Source organism: Ctenocephalides felis, unplaced genomic scaffold, assembly GCF_003426905.1.
Source record: "Ctenocephalides felis isolate EL2017-DRISC unplaced genomic scaffold, ASM342690v1 CF-g0.4_SCAFFOLD_01886, whole genome shotgun sequence".
Taxonomy (NCBI): domain Eukaryota; kingdom Metazoa; phylum Arthropoda; class Insecta; order Siphonaptera; family Pulicidae; genus Ctenocephalides; species Ctenocephalides felis.
The window spans coordinates 75,886,428-75,899,630 of record NW_020538040.1 but is presented as its reverse complement, the minus strand read 5'-3'; the positions used below and the strand labels follow the sequence as shown (position 1 = coordinate 75,899,630).

Sequence of the window (13,203 nt, the reverse complement as noted above, 5' to 3'; positions counted from 1 at the left end):
AACCGTTGGTCACGTTGTTAGGTGAAGTCAAGCTACTGCCGCTGGACGTTGATCTAGAAACGAGTGACAGTAGGAAGAATTAGAAATAGACACGTATTCATAAACAGTTTGACGACATCATGTAAAAGGACATAATCATTATGGATTTGAATATTGGATGCTATATCATGTTATAAAACACAATTGTTTGGTCCATAAAATTTTAATTAGATACCACTTTAAATCATCAATAGAAATAATGCATGGTATATGATTGCCAGCTAAATATTAGTTGAAAGCATATTGTTTATCACCCTGGGCATTTTATATTTACTCATTTAACAATATTTATTTTAAATATATAACATAAGTAATAATTAAATATTTGTTGACAAAAATATTAATTCATTTAGAGAAATAATATTGATCTTTTTGAAAGTATTTATGATCAACATTAAATATCTTTAATGTAGTCATACTTTGTTTTATAGGAAGTCATTTTTATTATTTTATAGTCATGTCAAATACTCCAAAATAAAATTTGGAGGTATTTGTACTCTTTAGACATTTTTTTAATTTAATTTTCAGTATATAGAAATAAGCAGTATCATATATTGTTCAAGCAATATGATATTAAAATAAGATAGCATAATAACTATTTCACCTTTAAATAATTTATTTGTTTATTTTTTATTCTTTAATCTATCTAATGATAAAACTAGGTATGAGAATAAACTTTCCGATATGTGTAAATAATCCACTTAATCAATGAGAAATATTATAACATATATTAATTTATAATTGATTTAGTATAGCGAGTTACTATAGAGTTTTATTATGTGAAAAACTACTTCAGATTATTCAATTTTGTAAAGATTTTCCAAACATGTTTGTTATTTTCAACAAATAATTTAAATACAACACATTATTTAATGAATGTCCTTTACTGGACAGTTGTAAATAAAAGAGTTAATAAAAAAAAACAACACATTATTGAAAAATGAACACGCACGTACACGAAGTATTTTCTAAAAGACCAGCCGATCCAAACTTTAATTAAGTTTCATAATTAAACCACTTGTCGAAACCCTAATGTTTTAGTATATTCATTAAGACTAACATTATCGCTAGAAGTTTCATTAAAATCACCATGAAACGACCCGCCTGATCTTTACCAAAAACTAATCGGAACGATTTGCAAATGATATCTTGTGAATAAATTATGCACTTTTAAAATCGGTCCACGAATTTAGGCTTGAGAACGAGAAATTGCTATATTCTGAAGAAAGGGCTTGGCCGATCGTTGCGTAAATGATTTGTCGCGCAAACTAATAAACGCGGGTCCCTACTGAGTTATATCGAATGACTTTTAAATTTTTGAAATCGTTGCAGTTGTTTTTGAGAAAACGTTGATGAAATTTTGGTCTCGAACGATTCAGAATGGCTTGAAACGTAGAGAAAACATAGAATTGGCAACTCGGATTTCCTGGCAAAAACATGAACTTTACCTTCGGGAAGATACTGAAGAAATTAAACTATAGGTAAAAGATAATAAAGTACTGATCGTGAGTTAATTGGAAGAAAAAAATATTTGGTGTGAATGTATCCGAGATATGTTCCGGATATGTTACAAATTTTTAGTTGATATTGAATTGCTATTTTTGAAAAAAAAAATCTAACTTTTTTTATAAAAAATATTAACACTTTTGCAAAGAAAAAAGTTCCATAGAAACTAAACAGTAACCAAAGAAAGCAAAGTACATAATATAAAATGGAAAAGATCGGCAAAATTTCACCCATTGCTTTATTATACATGTGTGAAAGTAATTCATAGGACAAACAAAACTTCTAACAATAAGTAAAAACCAGCATATATTTTATATATGCCGCTTGTAGTATATGCAGAAATGAGCGATTTGAAAATAATACCTCTACTAATTCATATTTCATTTGTTAAAATAAATATGCAAGTATAAATATAAATTAATATACTTTATTTGCATTTGATGTTTTCATATGAAAAAAAACTATCGCACGCCCGTTGTAAACAGAATAATAAGCAATTTAGTTTAATTGATAACAATAACATATTATTTTCAACTAATTATTCATATTAGCAATATAATATACAGGATATTAACGTTTACGTTATCATTAACATATTTTAACGCAATAAAGAATTTATTATTTCTGTAATAAGCGTAATCAATTTTTGTTAGCACATTTTGTGTTATGTATAAGTTTGTGCAATTAAAATTTTTCTACTCGATTTTTTAAAGCATTAAATATTGACCTGTACGTTAACTTGTTGTATTATTTTAGCATTTCAGTAAATAGTATATAATATTTTATTAGGTCTCTATTGTACATGTCTATATATTTTTATCATAAAAGTAAGAGAAATCATGAAATAGAAACATAAAGTCTTCGATACCGACTACTATACGCTCAAAGCAAATGACAAAAATACGGTATTACAAAAAAATAATTTCAATTTAAAAAGTAGTATTCAATGCGTTTCTCTATAAAAGTATATTGAATGACATGATATTATTCAAATTTTAACAAATCTGATCGTATTGGAAAATGAATAATGCTATTTAAACTCTGTTTGTTATTATAACTTTCATAAATTTTATTTATTAGATTAGAACAATTAATTTTAAAGTTTGATTAAAACGATTGGATATTTAGTGTGAATAAATTAAACTATGTTTTGTCAGTATTAACTTCATGAATTATAAAGGACAGCAGATTCTGGCGTTATATAAATATGACAGTTGTTGTAAATTGTATACATTTCATGATTACCAATAAGTAATAGGTAGAAGGGTTTGTATTAAATATCCATATACCACTTTATCCAATTTACAAAATGTTGTTAACTATAGAGCTTATGACAGAAACAACATTAACGTGCAAGCAGCACTATCCCTTACTTCATAAAGATTCGGCGTGTACACACAAAATTTAATTGGAATTTACATTACACTTTAAACAATTTTCTTCTTTTATTATATTTTGTCGTCGATGTAATAATACATTCAATTTGTATAGATAACTTCTGTGAATCACATTTTCTGAACTATGGTTGAAAAGATGAAAGCCAACAATACATGCTTATCGCCGCATTTATTCGGAAATGTGAAGAAATTTCTGTCGATATATCAAAATGAGATTGAACGCGCACCTGTAAGGCGAGGGCGGATTGCCTCCGGCCAATTCTAGTTTTCGATAAGATTCTTCGATGGGGCTGAGGATGTCGGTGACGCTGAACGGCGTCGAATGTATTGCGCTCTGGTGCTGTAAATGCTGGTGCAAATGGTGCGGACCCAGAGCCAAGTGGTGCGGAGCGGTGCCGTGATGCAAATGCAAGTGATGCTGTTGATGAATCGAATTCTTGGGAGGCGAAAGACTCATAGCCAAGTCGACGCCGTTCAAGTCCGGCAGAACATCGGTTTGCTGCTGATTGGCGTCCTCGCTGCCGCCGGTGACCGTCCCGTTGTTACTGTTGCTGGTACTCGTGTTGCTGACGATGCTGTCGCACGCCACATAACCGCCGTTACCGGACATGTGTTTGACGACGAACAAAAATTAAATCTTCGCTCGTGGCGCACTAACACTACGCACATCCGCTCCCGGTTCCTGCTTTAACCCGGAAGCAAAGAACCGATAAAATCAATCGCCATAAAAGATAAAAATATGCCACGCGCGACACTGTTTAACTTTTCGACGGGTTGATAAAAATCGTTATTGGTATTAGATACGAGGTCAGTAAGGAAGGCGCGCGAGCCTTGGACGCGACTCTTCAAAAGCACTTTACGACTGGAAAGACGTTCAAGGAGTACTCGAGGAAAATACTCGACTGAGGTGCTCGAAACAACTCGATGCGCTCGGCCACGCCCGCCCCGTATCGTGCTCCCTCGTTCGGGCCAATCGCAGTCGTCGGTGCGACAATGTGCGCCTCGTGCCAATCGAGGCGAAGGCCGGTGCCAGCCGGTGCCCCGTGTACGGCCCTCGAATGCACGCCGCACCGCCTCGCTGTACCGCCGCTACGCGATTCCTGAATTTCAACTCCTCGCTGATTTCAAAACGTACATGGGAACGTAGCGCACGACTTCAATCAGTATTTTATCAAATTGTTGGAATTGTTCAGATAGTTCATAGATTGCCCACAAGCCGCAATTTGTGAAAAATCTATTAAAAGTGTTTTATATCTTTAATGATTGTGATATTGTAACTTATAACAATGTTAGAAATTGTTTATTATTATTAATTAATAAGTATTTGCGGCAAATAATAACGCTGGGATTTAGTTTCATTTAGTGACAAATTTTGTAAATGTGATTAATTATTTGTTCAATAAACAGGAATCACTAATCAAACTTTGAAAATGTAATTACATAATTTACAAAGAAGTGACTAATTTTTTCAAATTTGAAAAATATATAATCGAAATTTGATAATTGATAATATATCATGTTGTTTTAATAATTATGGTTTACATTACATTGTGAATATACATGTAAACATTCATAATATAAATGCCTAAAAATAAATGTCACTCAGATTTATAATTTTTGGTGTATTTCAGTGTGCATATATAGTGATGTTTGTATGCTTTGTGATTTATTCAGCTCGAAATATTTCTTCAGTGTTAATTTTATTTAATCATATAGGTATCGGAAATAAATATGTTATTTTTATGCTAAAATATACACAGTAATAACTACATATATAAAATATAATTGTATTCGGTGCATTTTTATAAGAGTAAAATGCAAAAGTTCATTTGATATTTTTCTTTTAAAGAACTATAGTTATTGTCACTTATCACAACATTGAATTTCATTAAAAAAAAATTATGATCTCTATAGAGAAAGTATAAAAATAAGTACCTAATTCAAACGAATATAAAAGATTATATCAAGTCTAATTCGTATGACGTAAATTTTGAGCACGAGTCTGACTTGTCTTTGATAAAAAAATAATATTGAAATTCATACTACATTATACACTTATTTCTAGGCTTATTTTAATGACTCTAATATATAGCTTCATAAAATTAATACACGACATTCGAAAATGCTAAATACTATATAGTACCAAAAGGTCAACTAATGTGTATAATTTATATAATGTAACAAAGAAAAGTCTATCATTTTCAATATTCATGTATCAACTTCCTTCTTTTTTAAATTAATTTTAAATTTATATTTACCAAAATAAAATAATAAATATAATTTCAACAAACTTTTAAAGTGGCCCAAAACGTTTACTTTGGTTTAAAGAGATCAGAAAACAACTGACTTGCAATTACCGTTTTTTATATTCACAAAAATCAAGAAAGTATATCTTTGTAAACTGTTATACAACAATATATGATGAGATGATATAACAGTAACAAGAATTAAATCACAATATTAACAAATAATCGCAATAAAGGTAAAATTATTTGTAAATAGCATGAGCGTAGATACCGCCGTATCAATTTATACGGGGTCCCCCAACGTGAGTACGTCAGCAAAAATTAATATAACTATTCCAAATTTTTCATGGAGGCAGACACTTTAGAAAAACTGAAGTAATCATCAGCAATAAATGATTTAATAAAGCAGCTTGCTGAAGAAAGACAAGAAGAGTGTATATTTATAATTTGAATTGTTTGTGAATTTTTAAAAAAGTGATATAAGAATAAATTTGAAAAATATTTCTTCTAATATTATGCATTTCTTTATTTTGTAAGAAATCTTTACAGTTTGTAGGAATCTCGAACAAATTTTTGTAAGTGATAAGAATTATGTCGTTATGGATTGAAAGCAAATGCACTTTTAATTTGAAATAAAATTATCATTAAACTGAATTAATTTCAATAGAATTTTTCTAGAGAATCTTTTAGAAACTTTCAACGAATCATTTTCTTTTATTTTCAGAGTTTAATCGAAATTCAGTTACAAAAATATCAAATGCAATATGAATTTTAAATTATAATTGAAGCCAGTTAAAAATAACATGGTATTCGGTATTAAAATGTATATCTCAATTATTAAGACTCTCTGATGAGTTTTTGGACAGTACATTTAATTGTTATTCTCACTTAAGCGCAAAAACAAATAAACAGGTAAACTTTTATATTTAGTTGATATAAATGAATGTCAATTCAAATAGATATAACAAATGAAGATAGTATTTCATGATTTTGTTATAATTGTATTCCACAATTTATATAGGTACGAGTTCCCAGCAAATCTTTCATGTACAGCCAGAATCTAAATAAAACTCTTCGTTCAAATAAAATATTAAAAACCGCAATGGAAACGAAACGTGTATTAAAAAAAATGTGTGCTTTGAAAATTATAACACATTGGGCAGCTGGAAATAATTTAATAGACATTAATAATAAAATTTCAACGAAAAAAAGCTTTTACCGCAAGATTAAAAGTTTATAATTTTTATTCTTCTTTTTAGTATAGTTATTGGCTTTTATCTATATACTGCATTTTCTCTAGAATCATCCTTTAACGTTACAAAAGATATCAAGATAAATTTACAGAATTTAATTTTTGGTAATATTTTTATCATTCAGATTGCACAGTAAGTATTCTGAAATAATTTATCAACAATCAACATTTATCAGAAAATTCAGAAATTCCTCCTAGTATAAGCTTCTATAAAACAAGTGCAGCCATCTCTACTTATGTGAACCACCTTTCTGAAATTATCAATAATCCAATGTTACAATCTATTCTCATAAAGCCACAAAAATAACAAAAGAGACTATTCATGGATAATCACTATACATACATACATACATCTCTACTGATATGAAACCATCTTTATAATATTATATATATACATACCTACCCTATATATATGTACATACATACACCTCTATCAATATGAACCACCTCTATAATATTATCATTAGTCCAATATTAAAATCATAAATCCAGACGAATATACTTACAAAGTAGAGACTATTTGCATATAATGACCATACATGCATACATCGTTATTGATATGAAATCACCTTTAAAATATTATCAACAATCCTATGTTCTAATCCATTTTCATGAAGGCACACAAATTCAATAAACTCACACAAATATACTTAAACAGATGGAGATAGAGACTATTCATAGATAATACATACATACATCTCCACTGATATAAACCTTTATAAAATTCTCAATAATCCTTTGTTACAATCCATTTTTGTGAAATCACATGGTTGTACTTACACAAAGCGACTATTTATATAATCCATATACATATATCTTTCCATTGCTTTAACCACTTTTATAATATTATCAATAATCCAATTTTAGAATCCATTATCATAAAGCCACCAATATACTTTCACATACAGAGACTAGTCATATATAATCTGTATATATAGGTACACCTTCAATAATATTATCAACAATACAACGTTAAAATGCAAATGAATATACTTACATATCGTAGATAATAATAGACCATTCGAGGATAGCCTGATCTAAATTTCAAGTCCCAGCTTACCAATTTTTACCTAGTGTAATTGCTTCACTTCTTGCACCATTTTACTAAATTTAGGTGCATCAATATTGTAGGGTCATTCTACCGATAATATTAACAAGATTTTCTTCAAAAGTTTAAATAGACACATCTTATAATAATAACAGAAAATTTACTGGTTTTCCTCTATAATCACCATGCATATCATATATCTTTTACTGTTTCTCATGTTTCAAATATTAGTAGTTTAAACTTGATTGACTGAAAATCTGTAACCACTAACAAAACTGTCTAAAAAAGAAGAAAAGAAGAGGCAAGTATTCTCAAATTAATTTTCAAATTTATTGCGCAATGTTTATGAAGAATTCACCTTATAAAGCAAAAAGTGAATACAAAAAAGCATAGACAAGTAATAACTTATATATATATATAGTCTGAATCAATTAATTATTAATAAAAATGTATGTAATATTATGGTCTATAAACTAAAATACATTAAATAAATTTATGATTACCTTTCTCACACAAAAAAATGACATGAATATGTTTCATAAGAATCAAATATATATATATATATATATATATATGTATATATATATATAAATATATATTTATAATATAATCATAGTTAATATTTCATAATAAATCACAAAAAATAAAATTGAAAATTGATTTACAGCCTAATGTGTGAAAAAGATGCCATAATTTCAATAAAGCATATCATTAAATGAATAACTTTTAAGATTTATTTTTTATACCATGTAAGAAGGACAATCATCAAATCGTTTTACACGAACTCTTTGTTTATAATGATATTCGCGCAGATATGATTTCAAAGCTCTCGGTAATCCTAGCATGCTAATACCATCATATGTAATTTTTGATACAATCACAGATCTACATAGCTGTTGCAAAGAAAATGGATAATTTCGATTCAATGGAACAGTCAGCATAGGTTCAAAAAACATCACACAAGTTGGATCCTGTAATAAACACAATTAAAATTAGTATAATTTTAAATGCCTAAAATAAATAAAGTTATATTGTTTTATATATATGATAAAATTAGTAACAAATTTTATCAATTTCAAATCAAATATTGCTGCATATATTTGATTCATGGACTATTTACATGTCTTGGATAAAATTTCTATTTGTATATTCAACATTTTAATAAAGCAAATAAAAAATACAATTTAATTTTACTTACAATTACTGTGAATTTACTTACAATTACTGTGTAGCTACTAATAAAATCTAATTAGTTTTATTAATACAAACTTTATAATGCTCCAGTAGCCCTGTGACTGTTGATGATGAATATACTCCAGGATCATGAGAATCAAAACTAAATCGATGATTAAATTGCTCAATCCTTGCATGAAGACTCCTTCCATATTTCCTAAATGATACTGAAAATAAATATTCCTCCTGCGCAGAATCTCTCAGTAAGAAGGTTCCTGCAAATAGAATCAATCTGTTAATCAAAGCCATTTTGAACCATTATACTCATGATTATTCGAACTGAAACCGAATAATTATTTACTTTTCATAACATAATACTAATATGTACAAAGTCTACATATACGAGGTCTGTTCAAAAAGTACCCGGAATTTTCGTTTTTTCAAAAAAATATTTATTTATTCGTCTACATTAATGTGGTCCCCTTCAAAGTAGTCCCCCCCAGATATAATACACTTATGCCAGCGTTTTTTCCAATTTTCGAAGCACCCTTGATATTCACTTTTTGATATGTCCTTGAGCACTCTCAGCGATTCGGCCTTTATTTCTTCAATCGAGGAAAACCGCCGTCCTTTCATGGGTCTCTTCAACTTTGGGAATAGAAAAAAGTCACACGGAGCCATATCTGGTGAATTTTTGCACTTTGCAACACTTTATTTCATTTTTTACGCAAAATTTAATACAAATTCTTTGACTTTTCAATTCTTCCATTGTAAAAATCGCCGAGCTCAGAAAAACACGTCGAACCTTAGCGACTACCACAGACAAAGTAAACAGTGAATATAGCTGAAAATTTCATCATACTTTAGGGGCATGTATACCAACACAATAAAAAAAAAATTTTGACAATCAGACACTCCAGACCCGCGAAATTTAATTATTAGTAATTCCGGGTACTTTTTGAACACACCTCGTATGATTAATATCAATACCTTCTTTCTTGCCATCAAGCAAATTTTCAGCTTCATATCTATCCATTTTACCCCAATAAAATGAACATGCTGTAATTTTCTTTAGGTCGGGTACTAAACAGTGTATGAAATCCACCTATAGAATATAAGTAAATTGAAAATGTAACTATGTTACATCAAATTGTGAAACGATACAAAATAATTTCGATCAGTATTTTTATAATTATTCATTGTTACAATAATATCATAAATACTATTTTAATATAAATGCGATTTTATAAAAATATTCTGTAAGTTTTAAAGAACACTAATTTAAATTTATACAATCTGTAAAACTATATACTAAATACAGTATTAAAAAAAAACAACAGTTTGTTCATAGAATTATCTGTACAATTTTTCTTTGGTACCTGTGTATGAACTCTTTGAGCCTGCTCCACAGGATCATGTAGTTGAAAGTGATGGTTAAACAAACATTTAAGTGAATCAACACTTATATCAGATGGACACAAAAGTTGCCAGTGACGTGCTTCCATTGGCCACTGTGGCTGTGATGGAGGTTTCACACCGCCTGTAGAAGACGCACCTGCTATTGTTCATAAATGCTTGTTAAATAAATTATTTCAACATTTTTCACTAATATTACATTTAAGTGGTTTATTAAAACTAGTTCTTAATTCATCTAATAAATTAATATTCTGGTATTTTTCAGAAAAATGAATGGAAGATGATTGAATTATAAATTATAAATTATGTTAAAAATGAGTTTAAAATATACTTCATAAAAGGCTTCTTTAAACAAATTAAAACATAAAATTCAATACCATTATTTAAATCTACATCTTCTGCCCCCTCAGTTGAATTTTGAGCTCTTGTTCTATCTTGATTTTCAGTTTGATATTCGTGATTAAATCTGCAAAAATAATATCACATACAATTCATATAGATGTTTCAATACCTCAAAATATCAATATATTTATCTTCAAAATAAACATCTCAAAATATAAGAAAAACTAAAGCATATTATACCTCATAGGTAGATTGAAAAACTTCTATCAAAATGTTAATATTGGCTATTTGAAATAAATATTGATATTATTTCAAAAAGTCTTGCTATGTTATCATGAATTTGGAAAAGAGTGCTATTAACATATCGAATAGAACACAAGGCTCTATATCAATGTGAAATAAATTAAAATTAAAGTTCAGAGTTCCACAAGGCTCTTTCCTCGGTTCATTATTATTTTTACACCGAAATGCACCGATCTTTGCAACTTCATTCTTTCATTCATTCATTCGCCAACGATACAAGTTTAATTATTAAGGAAAATTTTTTTGGGAAAATATATTAAAATATTTTTAAATTGAAATATTGCACATGTATAAAATCCTGAATCTGAAATATATATCATATATATATATATATATTAGGGTGGTCCTTAAAATGGTCATTTTCGAATTTCCTTGCTCCCAGGGGCTCAAATGGTTCCAAATAGATAAAAAAACAATTCTCTGAAAGTTTTAGCTCTTAATATTAACGTTTAGACAGAGCGCAATTCAATCAAAGTTTTGTATTGTAAATTTTCAATAATTTTAAAAATGTTTTTTGAATGTAATTTAGCGAACAAATGAGTGAATAAAACTCATTCATTTGTCGCTAAGTTACACCTAAAACATTTTTTTTTAATTTTCAAAATTTTTTCCATGCTCTTTCCATACGAAGTTTGATTGAATTGCGCTCTATCTAAACGTTAATATTAAGAGATAAAACTTTCGGAGAATTGTTTTTTATCAATTTGGAACCATTTGAGCCCCTGGGAGCAAGGAAATTCGAAAATGACCGTTTTAAGGACCACCCTAATATATATATATATATATATATATATATATATATATCTAAAATATAATGAATTTCAAATTCAAAATGTATGATGTACAAAAAATATAAATGCCTATGTCAAAAACCAAATACAGTAGAACCTCGATTATCCGGACTAATTGTTGTCGATAGTCATCAAGATAATCGAAAATCCAGATAATCAAAATTATGAAGAATAATGTTTTGTTTATCAAAAATAACAAATACATACATAGATGAGATATCAACAAAAATCGATGTTTATTAGAAAATTAACTAAATTACATATTTTCTCACAATTAGATTACATTATACATATTATATTAACCATGAGGTATAATATTCAGGTGGTACGTAAAGTATCAATGAAGAAGAAAAGTTGCTTACGAATAATTTGTTGATCGTTTTTGTAAAAACACACTAGTAAAGTTACAAACAAACGCGATTATGTCCGGATAATTGAGAATCCGTATAACCGAGGTCCGGATAATCGAGGATCTACTGTACATATAAATAAAATGTAATTTAAATGGGGAAAAAGATTACATAACAGGACATTCTAAGCTAATAAATAAACCTGCTTTTATTAAAATAAATTATTTGTCCAATTAATATTTTTAATATAATTTACCTTGAAATATCCATTAGAGGTGATATAGTTAAAAAAACCACAGGCATTTGCATTTGCAAAGCTACAGCCGAACGTGGTAAAAGTGATGGTTGATTACAAAGTCGTTGCGATGAAGAACTTTCTTCACTAGTAGCATTTTGTGAGTTCTCAACAAGTTTATCATAAATTTCACTTGATATATTTTGATGCACGCTACTAGGACTTATAATTTTTCTAAGTTCATTGATCTGTTTCAAGTCGAGATTTGAAGAAAACAAATAGGATGAACTGGGTTCTTCATTTTTTTTATATCCTATACACACACAATTGTCGCTATTCGAAGTTTTAGCAGAGCTCTTTGATTTAAATTTTCCACAACTGAATTTTAATGCCCAATTGTGCACTTTTTTTTTCGAACTGGATGTTTCACTATTAGAATTATTAACAGAAGAATTATTGGGAGACTTTTTGGATCGAGTATCCACGACAGTTAAATCGACATCAGGCACATTATTGGAGCTAAAGTCTGAACCATTTGGATCACCTATTTGCGAACAATCTCGACAGTCGCCTTTATCACTACTGCTCGAATTTGACGCATTTGAAAAATCATTTTTAACAGACTTGCTCATCATGTAGTATCATATTACCAATAATATTATTTCAATACACTACCAAATGTTGTAAATATCTATACATTTGTGAATAAATATATAATAAACATATAGATGATGTGATGTGATATAATAGCGTTTCAATTTTCTAAATTATAATTATCCTATATTTTATTTATATCATATTGATAATAACAATAGACAATAACAAATTGCTGTTAAATATTAATTTCCTAAAATTTTACTAATTTCTGGTCACTTTGACAATTACATCGCCATGTTTCATTTCACTTACAGTTTACCACAGATAGAATTACGGAGATATAGAGATTGGACCTCTCTATTCATGTTAGTGATTTTTCACCAACATGACAATGCTGAAAGATTCTAGGAATCACTAACTTCAATTGCTAGAACTTCTAGTACCGTAACGAAATGTTCGAGTAATGTAAATGTTTTCAAATAGATTATTATAAATACTGTAACGTTGT

General features: G+C 28.7%; 1 protein-coding gene across 1 annotated transcript; it reads right to left on the bottom strand.

Annotated features, from left to right (window-relative positions):
• Positions 1–8,228: 8,228 nt before the first annotated feature.
• Positions 8,229–12,814, bottom strand: LOC113375355. The gene is made up of 6 exons (XM_026615291.1): positions 12,120–12,814; positions 10,455–10,543; positions 10,041–10,219; positions 9,652–9,766; positions 8,758–8,936; positions 8,229–8,459 (listed from the first exon to the last, which is right to left on the bottom strand). Exons 1-6 carry the CDS (start codon positions 12,731–12,733, stop codon positions 8,229–8,231), a joined length of 1,407 nt encoding a protein of 468 aa, XP_026471076.1. The 5' UTR covers positions 12,734–12,814.
• Positions 12,815–13,203: the final 389 nt, after the last annotated feature.

What these genes read in the sequence shown, in the direction of transcription:
- LOC113375355 (XM_026615291.1), bottom strand. Translation starts at nt 12,733, where the DNA reads ATGATGAGCAAGTCTGTTAAAAATGATTTTTCAAATGCGTCAAATTCG. An exon ending in GCTTGATGGCAAGAAAGAAG is followed by an intron (nt 8,937 to 9,651) that starts GTATTGATATTA and finishes TTCTATTTGCAG; the next exon opens with GAACCTTCTTACTGAGAGAT. An exon ending in GGCTACTGGAGCATTATAAA is followed by an intron (nt 8,460 to 8,757) that starts GTTTGTATTAAT and finishes TGTTTATTACAG; the next exon opens with GATCCAACTTGTGTGATGTT.